Source organism: Oenanthe melanoleuca, chromosome 2 (assembly GCF_029582105.1).
Source record: "Oenanthe melanoleuca isolate GR-GAL-2019-014 chromosome 2, OMel1.0, whole genome shotgun sequence".
NCBI classification, from domain to species: domain Eukaryota; kingdom Metazoa; phylum Chordata; class Aves; order Passeriformes; family Muscicapidae; genus Oenanthe; species Oenanthe melanoleuca.
In genome coordinates, this window is record NC_079335.1 from 39,361,551 (window position 1) to 39,389,512 (window position 27,962).

The 27,962-nt window shown below is 37.3% G+C and overlaps 1 protein-coding gene across 3 annotated transcripts in view; it reads left to right on the plus strand.

The window, feature by feature from the left end:
• The first annotated feature begins 246 nt into the window (after positions 1 to 246).
• The window catches only part of RB1CC1 (RB1 inducible coiled-coil 1), a 65,120-nt gene continuing 37,404 nt past the window's right edge, over positions 247 to 27,962 (plus strand). For 2 of the 3 annotated variants that reach the window (XM_056483998.1, XM_056484000.1), the window contains exons 1-5: positions 247 to 416; positions 13,078 to 13,196; positions 15,021 to 15,148; positions 17,527 to 17,653; positions 17,918 to 18,088. In XM_056483998.1, the coding sequence (XP_056339973.1) occupies positions 15,078 to 15,148; positions 17,527 to 17,653; positions 17,918 to 18,088 (369 nt within the window). In that variant the 5' untranslated portion in view covers positions 247 to 416; positions 13,078 to 13,196; positions 15,021 to 15,077. Of the gene's footprint in view, positions 417 to 12,588; positions 12,671 to 13,077; positions 13,197 to 15,020; positions 15,149 to 17,526; positions 17,654 to 17,917; positions 18,089 to 27,962 lie in introns of those variants that run through there. The other variant, XM_056483999.1, reaches the window with a different exon arrangement.

A 27,962-nucleotide genomic window follows, 5' to 3' on the forward strand; every position in this document is an offset into this window, starting at 1 on the left:
GCCGTGGCACAGAGGGCCGCACCCGCAGGAGCTCAGGAGCTCAGGAGCTCGGGCCGCCGGTCCCACAGCGCTCCCGGATTGCGCCCGCCCGGCCCCGCAGAGCCGCCGCCGCTTCCGCCGCGCGGTCCCTCCCGCGGGCCGCCCCCTCCCGGCAGCCCTCGCGCCGGAAGCGGCTGACGACAACAACAAACACCGGCGGCGGCGGCCGCCCCAGGCAGGGCTCCCTCGGTCCCCGCGGACCCCCGGCCCGCCCCGCCGAGCCGCCTTTCCCGGCCCGCCGCCTCTCCCCGCTCGGCCGCGGGCCCCGCCGAAGCGCTGCGCGCCCCCGCGGAGCCGCCGGGCCCGGCCGCGCGGCGCGGGGGGGACGCGCCGCCACCGCCGCGGGATGAGCGGCGCTGCCCGCGCGGGAGCCGGGGGTGAGTGCCGAGCGCCGCCGGGGCCGTGCGGGCTGCCCGCGGCGCCCCGCTCAGCCCCTCCCAGCCGCGGGGAAGGCGGGGATTCCGGTACCGGGAGGGCGGCCTTGGCGAGGGGCGGCGGTCCCGGCGCCGGGCGCGGGGCTGTGCCCGTGGGGCGGGCGACAAAGAGCCGGGAGGAGGCGAGCGGGGCTCGGGGAGGAGCGGGATCCCGCGGCTGGAGCCGGTCCCGGGCGGCTGCTGTGGGCGGCGGTGGCTGCCGGCCCTCGGAGGGAGCAGTGCTGGGCGGGCCAGGTGCTCGCTGCCCGCCCGGGGCTCCGCTGCCGGGGCGAGGATTCGCAGTGAAGTTACTACGAGCAATGACTCAGCCTGGCAGCGCCTCCGTGCTCGCCCTCGGCGGGGTCGGGCGAGCGCCGTGCAGAAGCCTTGTGTGTTTACAAACGTTGTTCTGCCTCTCCCTCGCTTGTTTACTTGGTCCTGTTCCCGAGGAAGCATGTGTCCTGTCATGAATTTTCCCTTCGGTTTCTCCTTGCTCTTCTTTAGTAGACTTTCAGGCAGTTCTGTGGATTAATGCTCGCTTTTCTTTCTCTCTCACCCCCAAAAGTACTGGGTGCTAGTGATCCAAAGGTAGAAATACTAATATAAATGCTGGGAGAATTAAATGAGCTGACCTTTGGTAGTTCTTATGTTTCTTATTTAAAATCATCTAGATATGAAATAAAAAGTCATGATTGGACCTGAGAAACCTAGAAATGTTAGTTTAGACCTCATGTAACTAAAGCTTTTTTTCTCGTGTGTCATTTGTTTTTGTCTGAAGTAATTACAAGGTATGTCCTGGCCATGAGCCATTTCTTGTGGTTCAAATTTTAAGCTTTCACCTTTATTTCTTTATGGGAAAGAATGAGCAGGTTGAGGTTTGTTTTTTTTTTTTCCTTGTATTCACATATGTGTGTGTCAAAAGTAGATTGTGCTGTTTGGTCTATGGAAGGACTTACGTTTCTGGAGGTGTGTTTAACTGTAGGGTAAAAGGAGCAGTGCTGGAGAAATAACAAGAATGGAAAAACATGTTTCAGACAGTTGAATTTGATACAACTGAGAAGTACTGAGAGGAATAATACTATAAATAGAATTATAGAATGGTCTGGGTTGGAAGGCACCTTAAAGATCATCTAGTTCCAACTCTGCCAGGGGCAGGGACACCCTCCACTATGCCTCTTAGCTCAAAACCCATCCAGCCTGTCCCTGAACACTTCCAGGGATGGGACATCCACAACTTCTCTGGGCAACCTGTTCTAGTGTCTCACCATCTTCACAGTAAGGAACTTCTTCCTTATATTCAGTCTAAACTGATACTCTTAGTATAAAGCTATTGCTGCTTGTCTTCTCCTATACACACTCATACATTAAGGAAGTACTACATAATAATAATGAATATGTGCACTATTATGATATATTTAAGTTGTGAATGTTAAGAATATTTAGTATGTAGTAACTTTGGAAATTTTTAAAAGATGAAACACATTGAAAAAATGACCTTGCTCTTATCTTGTGGTCTAATACAAACTTTTGTGCCAATAAGCAAATATTAACAAGACAAAATTTAGATATTCTAACATCATTAAGTTTAGATTAAAGTAGGCAGAGTTTTGAGTTCCAGGCAGCATTTAGAGTAAGTACCAATATATCTATTGGTACTTACTCTGAATGCTGTCTGGATCTCAAAATGGCTTTATTTTATTATGTTGAGAGTAGTAAAGAAAAAATACTTGGTGAAGAACACATGGTAAGGGACTTCAACTGTGCCAGTTTTAGAGCTGGAAATACAAATGGGATCTTTTGGCATAGTGGATTGTTGTAAGATAGGCCTAATTGCACTTTGGAAGTGTGTTATTGTTGTTCACTCTGTACAAGTAGCTGTGTGTTGTGTAGATTGTAAAATAGTAATCTGTCTTAGATGCAGTTGTGTTGCTCTAGGCTTGTGCTCAGCACAGTTTTGGGTTAGTAGTTTCTGAGATCATATTAAAGGGGCTGTCTCTCTCCTCATGTCAGGTTACTCTATTTATAATTAGAAGTGTATGCAGCAGACTTGTGCTCTGGAGAAGAGGGCAAGGGTTATTTTGAGGTCTTTTGTGGTGTCTGGTGTGTCCCTGCATGTTGTCTGAACACAGCTGTTATGTAGCCTTGCAGAAACTAAGGTGGAAAACATCATTTCTAAGCTGAACTTCAGTTATTTTGTTTAAATAGGGGACTGAGTGTGTGTTGGAGATAAGGGAGTAGTGCATGTTGATTTGTTTTTGATAAGAGTGGCTGTTACAGTGGAATCACTGGAAAGAATCCTTCTGTCTGTTATCAGTGTGTCCTTAAGTCTTTATTTGCTTTTAAACTAACTGTTACTTTCTGTGAAAGACTGGCTTAGAGTGGTGTGAGGGTCTCGAGCCTTAAATTGCACAGGATGGGTTCATTAGCATGTTCAGGTAAAGTGAAAACAAGTTAAAATGAAAAACTGTAGTGTGTGTACCCAGTTGTTACACGAGCCACTTCAGTCATTTGGATAGTGCCCAAGCAGTCACGTGTCCACTTCTGCATTTGCAATATTGCTCAAGAAAGTTGTGCTCCTGATTGTTGGTCCAGAGCTCAATGACATTATACGAACGGTTTCTGAAGATGAGGAGGGGACAAAAAAAATACCTTAATACTTTAATTGAGCCTATTAATAGTTAGCATTCTGATGCAAAGTTGTTCTTCAGTCTTACTGCATAGCAAACACTTGATTACAAGATGCCAACTTACATAATAATATTGTATTATACTGCAGGATGTGATTGAATGCAGTGATACCAAACAAAAAAAAAAATCATTAATATGTAAATTACTAATCCAATTGTAAGAATTACAGAGTGTCTGTAGCTGATTTGCCAGACTAATGATTTTGGTGTACAAGTTGAAAGATCCTCACATGAACTGGGTGTTTTGAAAGCCTATAGCACGATTAATGGTGATAAAGAAATTGCTAGCAATTATTTTTTTGAGCTAATTGACATTCTCTGGTTGCTGAGAAAGTCACTTTATGTCTATTTGTGAGTTAATTTGTAGTGCAGATCCACTCTTTATTTAGTTTTAATTTAAATTTTAGGTTTTTTTAATGTAGTTCAGTTGAAAGGCAAGTTGGAAAACATCATAGCTATGTACCAGCTCTTTCTATCTTTTCTGTTTGTAAGCAGGGTTGGAACTGGATATACTTGGTGTTTTCTGATAGGATTCAAGCATAACTATATTGTTAATAATACATGAATAATATGTCAACGCCAGTTGTTGGAAGTTGCCAACAGAAATATCAAAACAAATTTATTGATCCCACATTTACTTTCATAGATTGAGACAGGGCTGTCAGGGCAGTTCTTACTTGTCTTCTGTCCATTCCAGGTGTGTATTTTCCTTTTGTTGTTCAGGTTCAGGTTTGTGTTCCGTGGTTCAGCAGGGGTCTGAGCTCAAGCTACCAGCTCAAGCAACATCTCAGTGTAGCTTTTCATGTCCATCAGAGATGTTCACAGTTCCTTTTGGAAACAGATTTTGCAGCTGGGCCTGCTGTCTTTATCACATCGAGGCAAAACAATTATGGTGTGCTATATATAAAGTTCTAGTAGTTTGTGCATCTAGAAAATAAGCTATGGTGGACTGTTTTCTAGGAATTAGCACAAATAAGTATAAAAAAGGCATGTTTGAATGCTGTATGAATTTCCTTCTGACCTGTTAATTACTTGCTAATGGAAAGTAAAATGTAAAGCTGCTTTGTTGACTGGTTGTCCTAGTCAAATGTCCTGCATCTGTCTTGCTGTGTAATGCTATGGGATCAATGAGAAGAATGTGTGTGAATATTTGAGAGCAGCTCTGCTTAAGTAATGTTCTAATGGGTTTTTAACTGACTCTAGAACATGGATTTATTTTCTCTTCATAAAATAGCTCATGTTTTCTTGCCTCTTAAGACTTTCTTTTAAAACAGTATCTTTGATTTTTCAAGAGAGTAGGGAAGCTGTGGTGGCCATAGTGGAATAGTATGTTCAGTATTTCGATTGCATGTTGCTTTTATTTGGAGGAATTCGGTGGAATTAGTATTTGTGTGATACATCAATCTTCATTATTTTTCTTGAAGATGTGTTTGACAGGCCAGTATGCTGTTTTCATTTTGAACAGATTGAAAATGATATGTATTTTAGAGGTAGAATGCAGTATTGAAGAACTAATTATAGGGAGAGTTTTTCTTACATCATGGATTCAAAAAGTCATACCACCCTTAGCAAAGCAAAAATGTAGATTCTGTAAGAATTGCACTCTGAGGTCTGATTTTTGAATGTTTGAGGTTGCTGTTTCTAAGTTCCCAAATTCTATTTTGATTTAGTTCTATGATTGAACATGTTATACTCTTTTGTAATTATAGCTGCAGTTTTTTTTCTCTTTATCGTTTGGATGGTGGTTTTTTCCTGGTATTGCAGGCAGTATTTCAGTGTCAGTGGTTTATCTTAAACTTTGAGCTTTTTGGTGCCAAGTAGCTGTGCTGGTACGTCAAAAGTGTGAAAATTTGACCCTTATTTATTGTAGTTGGCTTAGGATAAACAGATCATACTGACAAAATGGTGCTTTTATTGATACAGTTTTTCCTCCATCCTCCACAGTGTGTATTTTTATTAAATTCAGATGAAGATTCTTACATAAGAATATATTGTGTAACAGGACTAGAAGCTGTCTTCTAATACATTGTGCTTATGCTATATTGTAAGTGTTCTACTAGTAAATTCAAGCTGACTTCTCTATTTAAAAATATTCTTTACAAGTACTTGTGTTGTCTGCTGATTGAAAGAGGCTTGATTCTCACCCAGTGGATGGTTTGAAAATATGACTCAAAATTCTCAGTTCTGTCTGAATGAAGGGGGGAGGGGTAGTGTGTAAACTTTCCTTTTTATTTTAAGGGCTTAGTGGTAAAATGCCTATACAATTCAAAAAGAAAATTGATTGTAACAACATTTTCACATGCTCTAAACAGCACAACCAGGGTTCAGTAAGGCAGGAATAGAGTTGTAATACCTCAGTCATTGTAAGTTGTGTTTTTCTGTGGTTTTCTTGGGGTTTCTTTGGTGGTTGTGTAGTTCTCAAGTTGGCAAAACTACATAAAAGAATTTATTGGTGCACGTTGTAGCTGTTATAAGCTACCAAAGATTTATATTCCAGAAGGGCACATGAAAATTAGAAACCACCTTCTTGAGATTAGAGACAATTTAATATTCTGCAAACTATCTTGCATCTTTTCTTGTTTCTCACCACATTGCTGTATCTTTTCTTTCACGCTGTTGCCAATAGAGATCCGAAGGTGATTTGTAAATATGTGATATTCAAGAAGAGTTAATAAACTGATCTGAGAAGATCTAGACATTCCTGAATATGTATTCCTAGGGAGACTGGGGGTTCTATCAGCTCTGCATCTTGCTGATGGTCATTTACTTTCAGATACCACTGACAATAAAAGAAGGTTGATGAATAGGAGGAGATTGGTTTGTGGCATGTGAGTTATAAGTAAATTTAGAATTTATCAAATTTCTCTTTTTTATCTTTAGATCATGAAAGTTAGAATACTAATTTTATAATTATTGTAGGATTCAAAAGTATTCAAAGTATTCAAAGTCTTCCAAACAAGTTTGAGAGTTGCAAACCAATTAAAGAGTTTACCAATAGAGTAGAGGATTTCCTTATTACCAGAAAACTTTAATGCTTTTAAAAAATCTGATTGCTTCTGAATAGAAATGAAGGAAGAACTTGTGACTTTTATGTAGGCTGTCAGACTAAATCACAAGGATCTTTACTTCCCTTACATTTCATTATTGTCAGTCTTTGACTTTCTTTTCCATCTGTAGTGTTTTCATTCCTGTGAAGTTAAATGCCATTTAATCAGTCTTATGTTCTTTATTTTTGTCTTTTAAATAGTTCTGGCCAAGATTTTTCTTTTTTCCATATAAAGGAAAAAAAAAGTTGTAGTATTAATATATTGTATCTGAAGAGTGAAGAAGAGGGGAAATGGCCTCCTAGACTGTATTTTGAGAAAATCTGTCGTTGGTTGCATCTGTAGTAATTGAAGATTTTTAAGTTATCTTAGCCTGCTTTATAAGAGGATACTGGTTTGGATTTTTTACTAGGTTTCCAAGATGTGTTCTGTTAGTAACTGAGGATGGCACGGGCAGTTAGAAATGTGATTGATGTCTTCAGAAAATTGTCACTTGTCTTGAATGATGATTCTGATGTTGAGTATCCTCTGTATTCACTGGCCTCTTTCCAGCCTTAGTTGAAGTGTATTTTGTGGAGTTATGTAATGAGCCAGATCATGGAACTGATTTGAGCTATCAGTATCCTGGAGAAGTGTGCTGGTTTTGACTTGTTACAGCAGTCATCCAGTTTAGTCCACAGAAATATGGGTAGTTGTACCACTGAAAGTTGGTGCAGGGATAGAAGCAGAAGAACTGGCTGAGGAGAGGGATTCATAAGTCTGGTGCTCTTTCTGTTGCCAGAGTTTGTGGTCTTGGCTGATCAGAGAGAGCATTAGTGGAAGTGTTGGTGCTGTCTTGTCTGAGTTGGGTATAAAAAACAATGGAATTTTTGTTGTCTGTTTCTTGCAGAACTGTTTGCAGACACTGGAAGGTTTTACATGCAAATTATTTTAAAGAATATGTACCTACAGGAAGAACCTTCCCACCACTATGGAGTCAGTCAGTAACTGGAATAAAACCACCTGAAGCTCCATGTACCCGAGAGTACCAATCTTTGCAAAGGGAGGCTTGTACTCCACAAATGCTTTGAAATGGCAAAATTATACATTAAAAAAAGAAAAATCTGACAAAGCCTTCAATTAACTTTGTCAAAAACTAAGGTGCAGACAGCTGTGGAGAGACTTGTTTCCATCAATTAAAAACAAAAAAGGGAAAGAAAGAAAAGGGATACTTCTACAGGCTGTGGGCTGTTTCCTAGCAATAAGATTGTCAGAAATCCTAGGTTTGTTTTCTGACTTGTACCTGTTGTCTGAGGCACAGAAGTTTTGATTTCTATCGTGTAAGAGATGTGAAGTTTTAAAAAAATGGGATAAAAGTGTACTTACTATTGGAAGAGTAGATCTTTTGTCTGATCTATTATATAGACTGTTTTGGCAGCTCCTCAAATCAGTGAAAACCAGCGTAAATAGATGCTAACAGTTATTTGAATATTTGAAAGACAAAGATTTGAAGCTTTATAGTCACATCCATATGGAATCATGACACAGTGCCTGATAATGTGCTTGTTGCCTCATGTACATGTTTGGAACTATTGCATTCCTAGAGTTCCTAGAATAAGTTTTGTCTGAACTTGTGAGAAGCTGCATTGTTTTGGGCCACACCAATTTCAAAGCCACTCTTTAATGTACAGTGTTTTCTTGCTTTTGATCTGCTCTTTCACCCTTGATGTTGCTGAGGACTTCTGAAGGCATTGCAGCACTTCCTTAGCTGAATGAGGAGCTTCCATGTAATTCAGAGCTGTAGGAGCTACTCTGAATATGATGGCCGTGTGTAACTGAAGTATTAGGTTAGTAATATATAAAATGATTCATCTTAAAGGGGGGAAGAAGCTTCTTAGACTATGAAATACTGAATTACTGAATTGAAATTCCTATTTATTGAATTGGGAAGTAGGGGTTTAGGAATGTATCCTGGTTGCTCTTCAGGATTGCAGCTTGGCTCTTGGGTTGAGTGGCAAAGACCTGCTTTGCTGACCAGCAGTGAGTTTGAGCGCTGTTAAGAACACAGTGACTGTTGGAGATGCTGTAATTAAGTAACCGCCTCTGTGCCTGATGCACATCTCAACATATAAATAGAGCTCCAGATGGCACCTTACAGATGTCAGGGATTGACAGCCTTTCTTTTAGAATACAGTGTGGCTTGAACATGAGGTTTATAGGCTTTGGTATGAGGTGGTAATGGGAGATAGGATCTCCACCTTCAGTAATATTTATCTCGGTGATTAAATGTGGTCTTCTCGTTAAATTTCTTTTGGGGGAGTAGGAGAATTAAATTTTTGTCTGCAGCTGGGTCAGGAGTATCTACTACTTATTCATCATACATCTTAGGGTTTTGGGTTTTTGTCTTAGTTTTTCCTTTAAGTGCCTTTTAAAGCATATTTCCTTTCACCAGTTGACTATCCAGAAATGGTGTGCATTTGCACTGTGTTTTAGAAACATAGCCGTCTCTGTTGCACAAAGCATTACTAAAGAATGTGTGCCCTCACAATGAGGTCATTCTTTCTATTCTTCTGGTGGTCGTAGTAGTAATGTTCTGCAAAATTAAGGTATTTCTGGTTAGATGCATTAGGTTGCAGTATTGAAGAAAGATCCTTGAAGCCTGCTTTTAGAGAGGGTCATACAACTGACATTAAGAAAAGTGTTAGTTGCATTAATTTTAGCTTCAGTTTTGCTGGGGTCTGCAAGTTGGAGCAAGAGAGCATTTTTTGAGAAGGGCACTTGGGAAAGAAAGGAAGTAGAAGTAGAAGGCAGGTTTATTGAAGAAAAGAAAATTAATTGTAAGGTACATTCTGCACTGGTCTGTGATAGAGTTGCTTAAGGTGAAGCAGGAAATTCTGTTCTGAAAGGTTAAATCACAGGAACTGTAGGCAAATCTTAAGATTTGTGGTATGGAAATGAAGCATAATTTAATAACATGCTAATGTGCTCCAAAGTTTACTCCAGCTTGAGAGGTACTAAAGTTATATTGGCCTTGAGGGGAGATGTTACCCAGATAAGATATTTACTGACTGAAGAATAGCACTTGATTCTTTTTAAGCATGTCACAAACTTGCCAGCCTTTGCCTCACATGAATTGCCCTTTCCACAGACAGAAATTCAGTGGTGATGTCCTGTGAGGCTCCTGACCCTGGCAATGGGGGTAATAACATTTATGACTCATATAGGAGACACTGTTACCTCTAGTGTAGCCTCAGCACTTCTGCAGTAAGGGAAATGAAAATTCTTTATCAGCAGCACACAGATGGTGATCACACAGAAATATGTGAATTTGTAATAGCAGTGTGGAAATGCAGGCACTGTATGCCTCAGGTAATTCAGCTAGTTCTGTCTGCTTTCAGCCTTGAGCCCATTTTGACCTGGAGTTGTATACAGGGGGAAAAAAGAGTTTGGGGCTCTTGGTTCTGTCTGACCTGGCAGGTGAAAGTATACAGATGTGGAGCAACACTTCCCTAGGAACAAAAAGCAAGTTACCTTATACTGCTTGTGTGTTGCTGTTGTGGATGGAATTTTACACCACTGAGTTTAAAGGAAAGTGATTACTTTTGCATAGTTCAGTTTAAATTTTATGGTGTTAAAGAAAAATTTATCACTATCTCTGTTTGCTTAGTTTAGTTTGTAATCCAGATTATAAAGGAAGTATGGGAAGAAGCATAAGCATGAACAATTAAGATAATACAGAGGGAACTTAATGACTAAAGTGAAGTTGATTAATGTCCCATTAAACCCAGATAGCATAAATGTTGATTTCTTTGTCCTGCTCTGAATGCTGAGTTTGTGAAGTTGGAAGGCATTGTACCATGAAACAATGGAACAGTCAGCATTGGATAATTAGAAGCAGGAATTCTCCATTTAAAGGCAAAAATGGGTGGTTAATGTTTCCATAGGATTACTTGTAGTGTGCTGTGAAACCTGTGATGCCTATGCTGTAATGACAGAAAGAGTCTCTAAACAGACATTAATTTCCTTTTGGAGATGTAACAGTGAGCAGATTCTGAACTGAGATACATCTCAATACTTGTAAACAGCATGTGTTGAAAGTATTGATCAACACTGACTTCAGAAGTATTTGGTTGTTGAAGAGTTTGTATTAGAAAAGATTGCAATAACTGCATTGCATTGTAAATAGAGTGTAGAGCTGTGAAATCTGTTACAACCAGCATATATTCATGACTGGTTTTGGTGTTTTATTACCTAATGTGGCAATATACATATTTTCAATTAATTATGGAAACTTCTTATGCTTTGTGCCATTCTTACATTTTTGTCATCTTACCTATTTTCTTTTATTCATGCCTACCATATTCTGTCTGATCTGGCAACTGTTCCAGAAAATTTCAAATGTTCAGCTGTTTTTTAAATGGTCTTACTGATAATTCATGGCAGTTGGTCATACAGAAGTTTATACCATAGTGTGAAGGATCTAGTTTATATGATAGCTTGACTCTAATGCTGCAAGTCACACAGTTTAAATAATCTAGGTGAATTAGTCATTTGTGATTTTGTCTGATTATGTAGTTAGCAGCTCTGTCTTCAGTAGCTGTCAAATTGTGTAGTTGTTGAACCTCTATTAAAACAAAATTAATTTCTTCAATGAAGCACCAAAAGCCTTAAAACTTGTAACACTACATAAGAGTTTCAAGCTAAAAATAAATAAATAAAGCCTGATGCTCTCCTAATGGCCTGCTGTGGTAATACAAACAGAAGACAAGCAAAATATGTATGGATATATTCTGTTGAAACTTGATGGTGTGACTTTCACCCCAAGATTATGTTAAGAACTTGTGTTACTGCTGGGTGATGATAGTATTCTGGAATATTGGAAACAAACTTGGAGGTTCATTTGTGATATGTAGCAGACCTTGCCTATAATAGTCTGCAAGAACCTGACCTTTGAAAGAAAAGAAACTTGGTCAGCTGTGGTAGATTTTCATGTATGCCCTCTGCAACTTTGAACACAGGCAGATGTTGTCCAGAGATGCAAGACTAGGGAGAGCTCTCAAAATTAATTTTCTTCTGCTGTTGTGAAAACAGGCAGCTGGAGAGAGGCACTTGGCATAGTTCCTCCTGAAGGAAGAGCTGCAGCATGTCTTTGTGGGCTATCAGTGAATCTGCAGGAGAGGTTGCTGTTTAAGGCATATATTCTCTGGATTCTCTGGAGCCTTGCTTTACATCATTTTTCTTGTCCTGGAAGTGTTCACTGAAATTTGTAGCAGCCTTGAGAGTGGATGAATTCCATGGAATTTTGTGAATTCTACTTTTTTTTTTTTTTTTTTTTTTTTTTTTTTTTTTTTTTTTTTTTTTTTTTTTTTTTTTGAGCAATTTAATACAAATGTGTTCTACCTGCATTCCCACATTGCATTAGTGTAATTCTTTTCTCCAGCATTGTTTGATGAAATGCTGGGTGAAGAAAGAGCACTTGTTTTTTGTTTTTTGTTTTTTTTTTTTTTTTTTGTTTTTTTTGGATTTTTTTTTTTGTTATCTTAGTGGTTGTAAAAAAATAAAACCGGAGATTGTGTTGTGTTCCTAGTTTGTGGCAGAAGTATTTCAGTAGTTTCATGTTAATGTGAATTACTTTGACCTAAAGCAAGTATTCATAAATTCATTTTGCTCAAGTGCAGCAACTGACTGCTGATAGCTAAATGGGAGGAGGACACTTCAGTTGCAATTTTTTTAATGGTAGCACTTAAACACACTAGTTCTTTCCCTTTTACTGTACCTTTGCTTCTGATAAAATGTCATGTGTGCATTTTGCATAGGAGTGATGAGGGAGTGGACAAAAGGAAGATAATTCTTCTGTTCCATGACCATAAAATAAATTTGCCCTTTATTAAGGTTTTCAAATGTGGGATGGAGTGCTTTTGGTTTATCTGTAGTAGCCTAGGTTGTATAAAATGGTTTACGTGTTCTAATGGTTTTCAGGCTTCAGCAAGCCTATTTTTAGTAATGGATTATCACCCTTTATAGTGCCTGATCATCTTCTCAGAAAGCTTGCTAGGGCATTAACATGATAGAAATAATGTTTGTTTGCAGTTTGGAGTTTGTGCACTTGCTTCACTGCCTTGAGCCCAACAGCTCATGATGTTCTTTGCCAAGGCTCCTTCTCCTTTGGCACTGCTACTTAACTGAACACAGTTAAAATGAACTAGGGTAGCCTAAAAAGGTCTCCTTTCCTGATCTGGCTCGTTTTGGTTGTAGTTTCCATTGTAGTTCAAAAAGCAGTTCTGGGAGAGGAAGCCCCTGGCCAAGATGCAGTGGTGAGCTGCTGGGAGTGGTAACATCTTCAGTTTATTTTCAAAAAAATAGAATAAATAAATCTTTTGAAAGTAGGTGAATGGCTTTTTCAGACCTTTTTTGGTTACCTTTCAGATAAGGAAGGTGATAATAATTCCTGAAGGAATCTGTGGGAGACAACTGCTGGATAAGACTGTTCATTCTACAACAGTAGCATGTATGCCTTTTAATGCTGGGTTTTCTTAGATAAATTACATTGTTAAGACTTTCTCTATTCTGCTCAGTATCACTGTATCAGCATTCTGCACCAGCTCCCAAAATTAATTTCAGTTAATAAAAAAGCAAGCAGTTCTTAATAGTGAACTAAATTTCTCTCCTTGTAAACACTCAAAAGTATGATTGACAGTTATTTTAAACAAAAATATTGAGCAGAAGTATTCAGATGTGTAGCAGATCTGGGCAGACTTGTGACTGGATGGCATTGTTAGTTAACAAAACCCCAAACTACTACCACATAATTATTTTTCTGGCATTAACATACATTGATTTCTGTATTAGATGTAATTATGATCATAAAATCCTGACATTTTAATAGTAATTGCATTTTGAATATTTTCTTTGCAGATCTTCTCTGGCTTTGAACAGCCATGCTACTCTATTGCCAAAAATCAAGTGAAACAAATGTGTGCTGTTACTCTCCTCCTGAATTTGAAGAAGGTGGTAGCTCTGTATAATGCCTGAAGGTAATTCTTTCTTTGTCTGAAGTTAAAAAGTTAGAGACTCCTGATGTATGGCAGATATGTCATAAATATTGTTGATCTTAATAATGTTTCTTCTTTCTATGTTTTAGTAAGGTTTAGTGTTATGAAATGGATGGATAAATGCTTGATTAAAATGTTGCTTTGTCTTGGACAGATTCTGTCTTAAATACTGCTTTATGGTTGGGTAGTAATGTTCATATGAAAACTAGGTCCTGTACAAGCCTTTTACTATGCTTAGATGGAAAAGAGTTTCTTTTTGTGTTTGTTTAAAAATGTTTGTTTCTAATTCTACCTGTATCACAGTCAGGAATACCCTTTGGAAAAAACGGTCTGTACATGAGAACGATCAATTCTGAAACATGGTCTAAAGAATTTATTAATAAAAAAAGGAACTTCTAGATAGTTCTTGGTATTCAACAGTTTTTACCTGTCTAATAACTTACTTTATAGAGTATGTTCTTCTTTTTCTGATTAGAAGTGTAGCTGGTGCCACTGAGTACAGTAGAGTGTAAGGTGTAAGGACAACAAAACTCTCTTCGGATCAAATTACTTAACTGGTCCTTTTTTATTTGATGTGCTTCTGTTTCTGAAGCCTTGTTGTGAAAATGCATGTTTTAACTAGGATTATAATTAATGCTTGCAAAGTGTGAGAATAGCTGCTGTCTTGTAAGCAAACTCTTATGACTTTCTGGAATAAATACTCTGACAAAACCTCTCCCCCCTCCTTCATATTAATGGCATATTTGTTATTTTTCTCTGTGGTTTGTCAATTTTTTTATGCAAATTCAGGCTAATTTTTGTGTCATATGATTAGCTGTGTGTACCCTGTATGTGTATCCTATTAATATTTCAAGGGAAAAGGGATGACTTATATTACCTGTGTAGTAATTTAATCCAAAAAGTCATTTTTATAATGATATAAAAATATTGCTTATTGGCTAAAACTTACAGCTTAACTTTTTGTAATTCCTTCCACATAAAAATCTCAGGTCATTAGTGACTGCAGTGCTTTATTTCTGCAGCAGCTTTAGTAGTGTGGTGGAAATTACTCATAAGCTTCCTAGCTCCTAAGGAGAAGAATGAAGTACTTCAGTGATAGAGCCTCAAATTAAATCTCAGTGTTTTATGAGGCAGGTTAAAGTTTTTCAATCTGTCACACACACTGGAAAAACACGTGCAAAGGTGCCAGGTACTTGTAGGGCACAGAAAATGTGTGTTGGCCTGCTCATTCTTGCTTGAATATTTCATGTTTGCTATGAGTAACAAAGAAAGAAGCTACAGATTTAGTTATGCTGGTAACAGAAGAATTTTTTTTTCCAATCCTTCAGTTTCTGAGGGAGAAAGTATGGATAGGGATAGCAGTGAGCAGATAGACTTAGTAGCTGTAAGTTGAGAAAGTATTAGATTGTGCTGCTGTTCATGAAATCTAGAAAAGATGTCTGAAAATTAGTATCTGTGGCTTTAAAAGGGTATTTAATAATTGAGAAAAGCCAGGTTATGATCTGGGATGATGGATTCTGCAATTGGATGTCATATTTTCTTTTTTTTTTTTTCTAATTTAGTTTCTTTTATTCTTCTCAGTGTATATTCTCATGTGTTCTTCTTACTGTCTGTATATGCAGACTTACCTTGCCCATGTTTCTGGCTAGAGACACAACATCTCTGTCTTTGGTAGTGAATAAAGAACTGTAGGAATGTGAGCACTGATATATTCACACGCTATATGTTTGAAAGACTATTTTTGAAAGCATGTGTGTGTCTTTTTCATAACTCCTGTGAAACTAACACTTGACATTTTTGTTTCAGTTTCTAAATGATTTTAGCAGTGGAAGTTATAAACTTCAGAGACCTAAAGAAATCATCATGAAGCTATATGTATTTTTGGTCAACACTGGAACTACCCTTACATTTGATACTGAACTTGCTGTACAAAAGTAAGAGAGTAAATTAATTGTGTATTGTTTGTTTTAAATTAAAAAGTGTGTGTGCTTTTGTATACTAAGCGTTTGACAGATAAGGATTAGGTTGGTTTTTTTTTTTAGTATGTCATTGTAGTTTTCCTCTAGGTTTTCTGATATTTGAGAGAATTTTGGTGGTGTTTTTTTTTTTTTTTTTTTTTTTTTTTTTTTTTTTGTGATTAGCATTTTCGGTGCCTTGCCAGTTGATTGTGTGATTCCGTGAAAGAGTAGAGAAGTTATTTACTTTCTGGGACAGTGGCAGAGGCTGACCTGCTCCTCACTGGGTGTGGTGTTGTGTTTGGTGCTTCTTGAAAAAAATGTCAGAATGACTTCTGATATTTTGTGCCCTGTTTTTTGAATAGTATTTTTATTTGGGTTTTCTCTGTAAGAGGCTTATTTTTCACTGTCTGACATCACAGAGGGAGTTCTGCATGTTTTTCTTTCTCTTTTAAGAACACTCATCATGAAGAAAATGTGTGCTCTGGAATGTTTTTAGATTAGATGCTAAAGGATTGGCATGAAGGTTTTTGTCTCGTGGCTGAATGGGTAAAAATTGGTTCTGTGCTCCAAACTATTTTTCATTATTTTATATATAAGCCCTGAACTTCTGAATGCCCAACTGTCTGAAGCATGATCAGTGTTAGAGAATCGTGGTCGAGTCCCAGCAGATTTACTTTTCATATTTTTTTTCACTGCATACTAAAAGCATCTTGCAAATGTATAGATGCTTTTTAGAGATGCTTGTATTGTATCCTTTTTCATTGTTCTCATGTGCAAGGCACCTTGGAGGTGTCTTGGCAAGAGCCAAGCTCACCTGCTGTCTTCATATTCTGTCAGTGATGAATGTGTTGTAAGTAACTGGACCAGAAAGATTTCTGCCATGGATTTCTTTTCTAATTTATTGCTTCCTTTGTCCTGAACTCCTATTTGTAATTTTCTGAAAAAAGACTATTTAGACTGTTTTTGTGTGCTCTTCTCTAAAGCCATCTGACAGTCAGGCTGTTACTGAGCATGAAATAGTGTTTCAGCCATTCTTTTTCTACAGAGTCCTTTACAGATGTGCCCACACTTCTGTAAGCTGTCTGATACATTTAGACATTACATTTCTAAATCAAACCTGCCATGCCAAGAGCTTAATAATTTGTTATAGGCCCACTTTTTACTCAGTTGGATTGTTCTTTGAGAAAGCTTTCTAACAACTGGGCCACACAAAATCAAAGACTCTTCAGTTGAACAGTGTACCTGCTTATTCTGTATATCTGTATGTATAGACTCGCTCTTTCTTGTAAGATTAACTTTCTTTGGTTCTTTGCCTGTCTCCTTGTACAGAGACAGGGCAAGTTATCTTCCTAAAGACCATGGAGATGAGAGGTGAATGGTTATTGTAACACAGCTAGCAAGTACGAGCTTGTGCTCATGAGAGATTTGTAATGAATTTTTGATGTCATGCTGAATCATGGTTATTTTAGATAATGGGTCTTTATGATCTTTTTCAAGTAATAGTAACACTGTTGTTTCCTGCCAGTTATACCAAAACTGTTGATACTTATATTGTTCACTTCATACTCTGAAGCTTTTTTATAGCTTTGCACAGGTGCTGCCACAGTGTGTTATGTTAGCTGGGGTCAGTAACTGTATCAGATTAATAAATTCTTGTTTACTTTGCTGTTTACAAGTGTCTTAATGACAAAGACTAGAACTGTCTTTATAATATGCTGTAATGTTGAGATGTCATCAGCTAGAAGGAACTGTGTGAGGCTGGTGAATTAAAACCAGAAATAGTCTATTAATATACTGTTTCTGTGTTAAAGTCTGTGATGTTTATATTAATTTGTTATATATATATATCGATTATTAAATTTCCTGTTATTGTTAAGTGCTTTATGGTATTTCACGTACAGTAAATCAGTCAGAGTTTATTAGGTGGAATTGTGGTTATGTTGTGAATAATGAAGTGTTGATAGTCTTGACTTCTAGAGCTTTAGCAAGTCAACTGTTTGGTCATAAAGTATAAATTCAAGGAACACAATATGTCTTTTACAGCTGTTATCCTAAATGCCTGGTGTGACTTAATCCAGACTTTCAGCATGCTAACAGATCTTGGAAGAAATATTGCTGGTGACTTATCAGCAATGCAAAGGCTGTTTTCTTTTAGTTGATAGCTTATTAACTGGATATTCAGAATGCAACACATCACAAAACTTAGAAATATGTCATTGTGCAGAATAAAAATATTTCTTTTAAAAATGTTCTGCTTTGACACGGACAAGTCGCCTGTTTCTTAGAGAAGTATGTAAAATTAGAGACGTAAGTAATCTGATAGCATCATCTTCTCTTCCCATTTTTTTTTTCAGTGTGGCTGATCTGAAACATGCAATTCAAACCAAGTATAAGATTGCCATTCAGCACCAAGTACTGGTTGTCAATGGTGGAGAGTGTATGGCACCAGACAGAAGAGTGTGTAGCTACAGTGCTGGAACAGTAAGTGCATGCTGCATTCTTAGCCTAAACTTTCATTTAGAGGGGAAGAAAAAGATTTATTACTAAGGGATTTTTAAGTATGTTTACAAAGTGTGTTGTTTGCTGGATATCTTTGACTTGAGAAACAGGCATTTATGTGTTCAGCTTCTAAGTGTAGATTTTAACTTGTTCTCAAGATGTGTTACCCACTTGAGGAAATAATTGATGATTCAACAGTAAGTTGCCTTTACTCAGTGTTTGGCTTTGTTTCCTTTTTGTGTGTAGGACACCAACCCAATTTTTTTATTCAACAAAGAAATGATCTTGTGTGAACGTCCACCAGCTATCCCCAAAACCACATTTTCAGCAGAGAATGAGATGGAATTGAAAGTAGAAGAATCTCTTATGATGCCTGCAGTGTTTCATACAGTAGCATCACGAACACAGCTTGCTGTGGTAAGTAGATTGTTGCTGGATTTGCACACCAAAGGAAAATGTCAGAGGGAAAGCTCAATGTAAAATACGAAATAGTTTCTTCAAAAGGCAGTAAGAATGGTGTATTAGTGATGATATACTCTTCAAAACCTTTGTCTCAGAGTTTCAAGATAAGTTTTAAAATGTGCTTGCTTCTTCAACGTTGTCAGAGCTTCTTTCAAAACTGTAGTGCAGGACACCTTTTGGTGTGTATGTTTGCAGCATTTGCAAAACAAAAGTGATCAGGTTGCTTTGGACCATGCCTTATTGCACTGCCTTGTTTTCAGTGTCCTCAGTCTGCCTCAGCCTGAAATGAGAAAAGTAACTTTGGAAGCGTTGTTAACTCAAGTAGAAAATGAACGCTATCATTTTTAAAAGCATCTTGCCAAGCTTCTGTTCCATATTTTATGTATAAACAACTGGTAGGGAATTAATAAAACTAAGCTTTTCCCCAAAATTCAGGTTGCTTATTATTGAGCACTGCCTTTTACTTGCCTATTGCATATATTTACTTGCAAAGTGGTCAGAAGTCCCATTTGATTATTTCTGTGTTGTTTTGATAGGGAAAAGCCCTGCATCATGGCCAGTAAGATACCAAGAGTGCATGCAGTAAAAACCAGCTGCATGCTAAGGACACTGACACAATGCCTTTAGTAGCTGGACTGATTGTGCTTCTGTATTAATACTGATCTCATTTTCTTTACAAATTTTATATTTACATGGATTAATTATTTTCGTATTTCTAAGGATTGTATAAGATTCCAGTTGCTGGCAACAGAATAGTTATGTGGAGCACTTCACACAAAATGAATAGTGATATGTTTATTGTCTTGGTAATGAAATTTGTTTCAGTGACAGCTTTAATGCAGTCAAGAAGAATATCTAGCGCTTGAAATGGCTGAGATTTAATACTGTACAGCAAAATTAAGAGAAAAGTGTTAATTGTTGCATGTAGAACAGGGATTTTGGTTTCACCCTTGGCATCCTAGCCTGTCAGGAGGGGGAGAGTTCTCCTGAATAATGTGAAATAATGTGACCTTGACATACTGTCTGATTTAAGGCAAGGATTGAGTTCAGGAGACTCTTTTTCTCTCCCACACCTGTTGACAGAGCTGACTTTGTAAATAAGACCTTGAGTTATTAGGTATCTGTGAGTCATAGGACTGTCATAGAGCAGAGTGGATATCTATGTGAATTCAGCTAAGGAGTAGGAGGTTTTCAATTGTGCTCTTCACAGAGTGTGAGGGTTCTGGTTTTACCAGCTGAAACTGAAAGTGCTTTAAAACGTTTTTTTGTGAAGCATTAAGAGGAGGTTGTAAAAGTAAGCAAGACTGATAGCTTCTAAGTACTTTACATTAATTTGATATGAAGAGGGGGCTGTAGTAATTGCTGCAGTCTTTGTGTTTATGTTTTATTGAGGGTAATGGAAGTGAAAGGTGATAAACTCAGTCTCATGTTTCTCACTGTTTTATTTGGTTTCTCTAGTCTGTGCCCTGTTTTCTGCTCTTAGATTCTTAATTTGGCTTTCAGTATGGTAAAAGTACTATACAATGATGGAACATATTTAGTCCCTCTGGAGTAAGATTTTTTTTTTATTTTTTTTTTACTTTTTTTTAATTCCAAGGTTTTATAAAAACTACTCCTATTTAGACTTGTAAATAATTATTGGTGCTGCTTAATCTTCACCCATTTGATTCTGAAGATTGTATTAATATGCAGTGCATATGCCTTTAAATATGTTATTTAGATCTTTACTGGCTCATTCTGGAGGCAGGTCTATAATACTATTAATATTTAGCTACGGACTGGAAAGTTTATGTAGAGAAAGTGATCATGAATTGATTTGCAAGGAGAAAATAAAATTCCATACTTAGTGTCACCTAGTAGTATTGCAGGACTGGAGGAAGTGGGAGGAAGGGGAGGAGTTGCCTTTAAACATGGATCCAGGTGGAATGGAGGTGCTATTTTTAGCTTGCAGATTTATTTTCGGGAAGACTATTATTTGTTCCCCACTTTTGACAGTTCTTCCCTGCTTATCAAATGGTTATAGTGATAGTATTTGTTTTCTCATGAAAAACTTGGAAATTTATTTAAAGATTAAATAGGTGGTAGTATTCTTAAATCTGATTCACCTTTACATCCACAGTTAATTTTATTCAAGATTTTAAGTGTTCAAAAGCCATAGGCTCTGTGTTAGGCTGTGAAAATTAATTGAGTGCTTCTCTGGGATGTCAGGGGACTGATGTATCTGTCATATGTGATAGAAGATAAGTAAATAGTCTGTTGTGATTTTTAGATGCACCAAGGTGTGAAAACTGGATAAAGAAGTATTGCAGTATTGTACTGAAGTAGTTTTTCATGATGCCTGCTTGAAGAATATTGAACAGTAATTCAGAAGAAACTGAGGGAGGACTGGTAATGTGGTTAGAGCATTAATCTTCTCCAAGGTTCACCATAAGCCTCTTGCCTGGGAGGAAGAAGGAACATGGGATATTAATCCTTCTCAAAATTGATTAAGATCTGGGGAGAGCTCTGTGGTTGTGTGATTGATGCACCCAAAGCCACACTGAGAGTACTGTTTGGGAGGATTCCTGCAAAATAGACATGAAAAATCCAAGCTTTGTCTTTTTATTAATTCTAAAGAAAGGGTAACCTGCTTTACCAGAAAAGCAGAAAGGCAGTACTTGAGGATGGAGAGGTTTTTACCTGTTGTAATTATTTAGAGCATTTTAATTAGTAAATTTGATTAATTAAGATTTACTACTAATACGAGTGCTAAATACATGAGGGTAATGTATTATATAGGAGGAAAATAAAAGTTGCAGTCGAAATTGTTGCTCATGAAAAAGTCTTACCTGTTCTTGACAACAACAATAAGCAGTGATGTGTAAATATTAAAAGAAGGGGAGAATATTTGATAGCTACTTGTTTCTATTTAATCTAGTATCTGTTCTGCTCAGAGACTATAGAATATGATCTTTAAAATCAGACTGGTATGTGGTTGCAAACATACAATGATATATGGCCTCTGATTTTTTTTCCTCTCAATAAAAGTCATTCTAGAGTCTCCTTTAACAAGTCTTTTTATGAATCCATGCCATTATGGCCTCTCCATCATTTTTTCTTTTTCTGTAATTGACAATTAATGACTTAAATTATGCTTTTGCTTTCTGCTTTTTTTTTTTTTCCCCATAATCTGTTGTTACTACTGTGTAACTAGAAATCATATTTTAATTCATAATGAAGGTCCAGGCGTTCTTATGGCCTGTTGCATATGTATTTGTAGGATATAAGTCTATGTAAAAGCAGCCATTTTCCCCCCAATTAACACTGATTTCTTTGAGTTACATGTAGTCTTCTTTTAGATTTCATAACTCCTAACCAAAAATTGTTCCTGTGGGGAACTTACCTTGCATTTGGTTTTCCATGGTACTGTGTTTGTCATATCAAGATCCATCTGTTTTCTGTTTCTTTCTGTTTTCATGATTATAACATCTATTACAGATTTTCTTAAGTTCCTGTTCACTACCTGTGATCTCATTATGTAGAATTCACAGCATAAAGATTAGGTAGCTTCAAAGAAGCTACATCTGTTCCCTTAACTCGTTCCTTTGCCATTGTGTCATTTGCAATATAATGTCTTTGCATATATATTTTTTTAAAAGCTCATTAAATCACCTTTCTAAGCCTGTTTTAATTTTATGTCTTGGCATTCTCATTTCTCCTGGACTAAAAACTTACATTTGAGATTGCCTTTTTTACGACTAGCCTGGTCTCCCACCTTTCTTGCAGTTGAGTAGTTCTTGACTTGAGCTGCAAGACCCACACAAGACAGTGGACTCTTGTCTTGTGGACAGTGAGGTGCACACAGTGTTTGCAAAAAGTTATATGCACACCAGCTGAGAAGACAAGCTGTTCTCTACACAGTATGTTGTGCAATAGGTTGTGTTGTGTCAATCTTGTGGTCTTTTAACACCACTGCTTAAAATAATTTCTGGTAGCTTAGCCTTTAGGAAGGGTGTTTTTTGTTGTTGTTGAGGTTTTTTTTGGGCTTTGTTTTGTTTTGTTTTTTTTTTTCTTGTGATCCTGCTGAAGTTCCTATGTCATTTGTCCAGGAAGGATATTGAACTTCTTGTGGGTGGGTACGTTTCACATTTCATGGAATGCTGCTGCTGTCATGATTAAACTGTCAATTCCTGTCAGTTCTTCTTTGAGAAGTGTAAATGAGGATGAGAAACTGTGTGGTCATTTCATTTGGTTGTTTAAAACCACAGCTGTAATCATAGTACATAGTCATAGATCATTCTCAGTTTAGTTTCAAACACTTGAGCTATTTAAGCCAAGAAGTACAGTCATGCTTCCTGAAAGCTCTGGACTTACTATTTAGAGAAATGTTTTTTCTACTAGAAAGTTTCTTTGAGACTCTCTGGAAAGAATTACTGTAAAATATTAATGTTTTTCAAGGTGTAAAGTGCTTGAAATAATTGTGTGGCCAAATTAATTTTGGCTAAATTATTAATCTAAAAGTCAGACACACTTCTGGCTCCTCCTAAGAAGAAGAGATTTCTCTGTAGCTCAGTGATCAGTCTCAGTCTTCTGAAGTAATTGAGAAGGGTGAGGCTAAATGGGTTTTAGTTTATGCTAAGGAACAGTGAAAGATTTACTCTAAGGTATATCTTTGTAAATGCTACTCTAGCATTTTTTTTTGCCTTTGTAACCAAAACTTTAGATCAAGCTTTTTAAAAATTGATCAGAAGGGAGTTGAGTGACTTGGAATCAAGCTAGTGGAAGTTAACACTTACCTTGTACCATGGTTTGACTCCCTGACTGTGGTGGTTTATGTCACTTCTCAATGTGGTTTTTGATGGTAAGTTTTGTCAGTTGATTTTTCCAAACATGCTTATAATATTAGAGAGCACTGGTGAAAGCAGTACTGAATAAAGTCATTAAGCTGTGACTTACAAAATAACTTTTTTGTGCTATGCTGGTAAAAGAAATACTTTCTGAGTAGTAAATAAGTCATGTCAGGAAAAAAAAAAAACAAATGTCAGAAGGTTGCAGTCACCAAAAATAACCAATATTAAAGGAGAATGGAATAATCAGCTGTTTACTGAAAGTAGAGAGGTTGCCATGAAATATCAGTATCCCTCACAGTGAAGTTGACTGCTCCAATTACAGGTTTTGAAAACTGAAATCTTGAGGGTATCTTAGGTCTAGTAGGTTCACAGGTGTTATAGCTGTGGATGTATTAGATAATGGTCTTGGTTACTAATTGTTACTAAGGTAACAGTTCCTTGTTGTGAAAGCCTTTATCTGCTGTTACAGTGTATGAGTTTGTGTAATTTTACTTTCAAGGATCAGTTTTATTGGTCTGAAGTTGATTTTTATGGTGACTGAAACCTGTAAGGAGTCCCTTTTACAGGGTTTCAGACACGTGGCAATAGGACTTTGATGACATATTTCCTCATGCCATAGAGTGTTAGAGAATGGAAAGAACCCTGCATTTCCTGAGAGCTATCTTTAGTGATAAGTCCAAAGACCACTTAAGACAAACAGACCTCATTTTCAGATAAGCAGAATTATGACAGTAGGATTCAGAGACAGTCTTGAAATTGATCCTAAACACTTCACCAGTTAATTTCTGCTTTAGACAGAACATGGTTTGTTGCTTCTACTGATTTTTGGTTGAAACCTAGAAAACAGAATTCATTATGATCAGAAGAGTCACCTAAATTTAAATTGCAATTCTCAAAGGAAATAATTCGATTAAACACTCTGTTACAACACCCAGCCAAAGATTTAATGCATTCTGGTGGCCCTGTGAATTTCTTGAAAAATTGAGTAGTGAAGATGTCTTTATTTACTCTTCAACATAACAGCATGTGGGGATTGGTCTGGGTCTTGGCACTCATGCTCTGGTAGTGGTGTTCTTTGAGGTCCTCATTCCAGTGGTGCAGTGAGGCTGTTGGTGTTCTGGATATGCTGCTGTTGCCCAGTAGGATGAATGCCGCCCTACAAGGCAACTGAAGTTAACTTTTGTGCTCTGTGAGCCACTGGGTGTCTGCCAGTAAGACCTGAGTGTGTCTGTGAACAGTCAATGACAAAAGCAAGCCTCTTGGTAGGCAGGCTTCATTTTCTGTGCTGGAGCTGGCAACCTTACTGGGAAACATTAAAACATATGTTGGATTGCAGGCCTCTACTTCTGTGCCTGATATAATTCAGTTTTTAGACTTTATTCATTTAGCAGAGAGCTGCTTAATTCTTTCTTGCATAGAGCAATGCGGTTATATAAAATAAATTTGTCTAGATCCTTCTAAAGTAGCCTGAGATCTCTCATGGAAATGTTGCATATGGAGGTAGACAGCAGGTAGCAAGAACAAGCCACATCACCTGAAGGTTTATTTCAGAAGTGATGGCAAGATAGGAAAGATACATTTGTGTAGCTTTTAATTTCCTAACTTAAAGAAAATAGCTGTTATGTAGATACTCCAGAGGCAGCAAAACAACTTCTCTGCTTTGTCTTCTTGCTGCGTGCTTTCATGTTTTGAAAGCAGGATTGACTAAAACAAAATAAATGAAATACTTGTTTGACATAGTGTTCTTGTATGCACTAGTATCTGCTTAGTGTAGTCTAAGACTGAAACAGTTCTGGCATGTGGACAAATAGTTACTCCATGTTGTTTGACCTTCATTTAGAACCATCTGTTTGAAACCTCCTGAATTCAGAGTAATATTCTTTCCTATTTGAATGTAATGGGCTTATTTCATGATATGGCTTAAGAAGCCAGATCAAAAGCAGTATGGTGTTTCTGTGGACTCTGGCTGCATTCAGGTTCACCCATGCTGACAGAATTCTCCTGTTTTCCTCCCACCACCTAGACAGAATTTCTTTGGCATGTGTAAAAATAACTTTGAGAGGATGATAATATGGGATGCTGTTGTAATACCTTGCATATGTGCCCTGAAACATGTCTGTTCATTTATGCAATCTCATTTGTAGTCTATTAGCATATGGGTAACTTTGAAAACATTACTTGAAAGAAACTTAACTAATAAATTTTGATCTCAGAGTTAGCTCAGGAAAAAATCTTTTGTTTCTGAGAGACATAGTATGTCTTAGTGCTTATGATTGAGATGTTTTAGGAGCAATATTTATTACAGCTTTCATAAGGGGATTTTTATTTTAATGTCCATATCTCCTGTGTATACATTAAGAAGCTGCAGCTCATCTAACAATGAATACCTGGTTGAATATTTAGATGGTATTAGGGTATTTTTATATATTCTTTGGGCATGTATCTTTTCATATAACAGATTCTGACACTTATTAGAATGTCCTTCTATTGCAAGGTTTCTGAAAAATTAACAAATATTAATTAGCTACTCTGGGAAATACTGTTTTCCCTTGCTTTTCTAGGAGCCAGACTGCTGAGATTGGAGCTCTTAGTTTGGTTAAATTTGGGTAAATTGCCACTGGTTAGACTCTTAGATACAGAGTGTCAGTGTTGGTTTTCAGTTGTGTAACAAACAATCTCAGTTGTGAGTATTTTTTTTTTCTACTTGTAACTTCTGTTTGTATTTGAAAGTGTTTTGCTGGGAAAACAAGCTTGTTAAAACTACAATTAATTTGGTAACACTTAGGTTCTGAAGGGAGTATCAAAAGTGACATATAATCAAGCTTCATACGGCAGCTCTAACATGTAACTTTTGACTGCTATTGTGAACACATGGATCTAGCTGAAAAAGCAAACATTGCCCACAAGATAAGAATGTCTCAGGGTGGAAAGTTTGGTCATATGATGCCTAGTGCATACTTTAATGTGTTAAACATTTGAGCTGTGCTTTGCTAAGTGAGTTTGTCCAAAGGAAAATAGAACTGGCAAAAACCTCTACTCAGGGCTTTAAAGAAACAGCTGCGTCCAGTCTTTACTTTGCCTGGTTGATACTCACTTGGAGGAACTGAATAAAAAGACTTTATGATTAGTTTTGATTTTGTGGGTAGCTTTTGTTGTTTTAAACTGTTTGAAACTCATGTGTGTTTTTGTATTTGCTCTCACTTCTGGAGCTATGTCTTGTAGTGGTTTGGAGTGGTATGGCTCCTCATTTGGAGGAAGGTTGTCTTTGAGCGAGAATAATTTTTGTGAGCTGAAAGTAAAATGTTTGTGTACATTTCCAGGATGTACATTAGAATGCAGCAGAGACATTCAGTTACCTTTTGAGTTCCATATTCTTGGTATACTTTTTTTAGTATATCTTAGGGTAAAACAGCCTGTTCTGTTGGTTCTTAATATGATAATTGAGGAAGCAGTAATTCTGCTTTTTTATATGCTGTGCAATTTGCCTTTGAATATCTTATATACAAAGTGAATTTAAGAGAGTAAAAAAAAGTTCAGATGTTCAAGTCAATTTTGCATTAGTCAGCTTATGTACATTTAAATTGTAGAGCCAAACTGAGAATAGTCCGGAGAAAATGACTTGCAGGTTTCACCATTGTCTGGATACCAGTCCAGTTGTGTTATTGGTTGATTTTTGACTTAAGAAGCAGGAGTTCCTGCTGCAAATAAAATAACCATTCTTTTCAAACCAGAAATCATCATTCTCGCATGCCCAGGAAAAGTTCAGAAAACAAGAAGAGAAATACCATCTTTACTACAAAGTGATAGGAATCTGTAATAACTTCAGATTTTGTTGGAGTTGTATATATAACTATTTTGAATATTCACTGTTCATCTGCTGATTAGCTGTCAGTGATTTGAAGGACAGTAGAATTTTGTCATGCTGCTTGAAACAAGGCTTGGACTTCTGAAACAGGGAGGATGATCATAACTTTCAGGTTTTGTCAGTATGAATTATGAAATGTTTGTTCAAAATGCTGTTCAGTTTTGTGGTTTATTTCAGAATGTAAGTGTTGTTGGTCCCTAGATTTTTTTTGAGTGTGCATATGTGCTGCTAACCATGTGTTCAGCAGCAAATGCATTCTGAAATATGCATCATGAAATGTGTTAGGTTTTTAACACTGCTTTCTCACTGTATTTTGTGTAACTTGTTTTTCCATGCATGGTTTCATCACATGTATGATAGCACAAGAGTGTTCAGTCCTGGTTTAACAGCATGTCAACCCACAAAAAATGAAAAGTCCTTTTTCTTATAGGTGAGATACTAAAACCTAAAGTACAGATGTGTGCAGGGAAGTATTTTCCAAGGAGTCTGTTACTGGTAATGTTTTGAGCTGAAGGATTTATTGTATGACTTTTTAATTGCTTTTCGATATTTTAGTAGGCCCTTTGAGGGGAACAGCCTTTTTCTTGAATTCCTAAACTTAAAATAGTTTCTTTTCCTACTAGTTGAAACTTTGGAATTTGTTACAATGAACATTGCTGTTAGTAGATTTTTATTAAGATCTGGTCATTGCCATATGTAGATCTGTTTTAACTTTGCCAAGTGGGGTGGTAAAGTCGCATCCTCTTATGGCAGTAAAATGCCTCTGTGTCATCCAGTACTTTAACAGAAAAACTTCCACATTGGTTTGCAGATGCCAAATTTCAGGATATGTTTTAGAGTTTTGTGGACACTGTACTGCTGCTCCTCATGTTGCATCTGGTTTATTAATCAATGAAAGACTTAAATTATTTGCCCTGCTGTTTCCTCATGCATCTCTTCTTGTGCTGATCCACCTGTGCTTTTTGCTGGCTGATTGTGCATTTTATTGTCTTGTTCTGAGCTTCTGCTTGGCTCATCAAAAGTGTTCTCCTTATTGGACCTTGATTGCCAGTTTTTTCTATCATATTATTAGTACAAGTGTTATTATTCATGTGTGTGTGTACCCTGAATATTTTTCTATTGCAAGTATTTAATT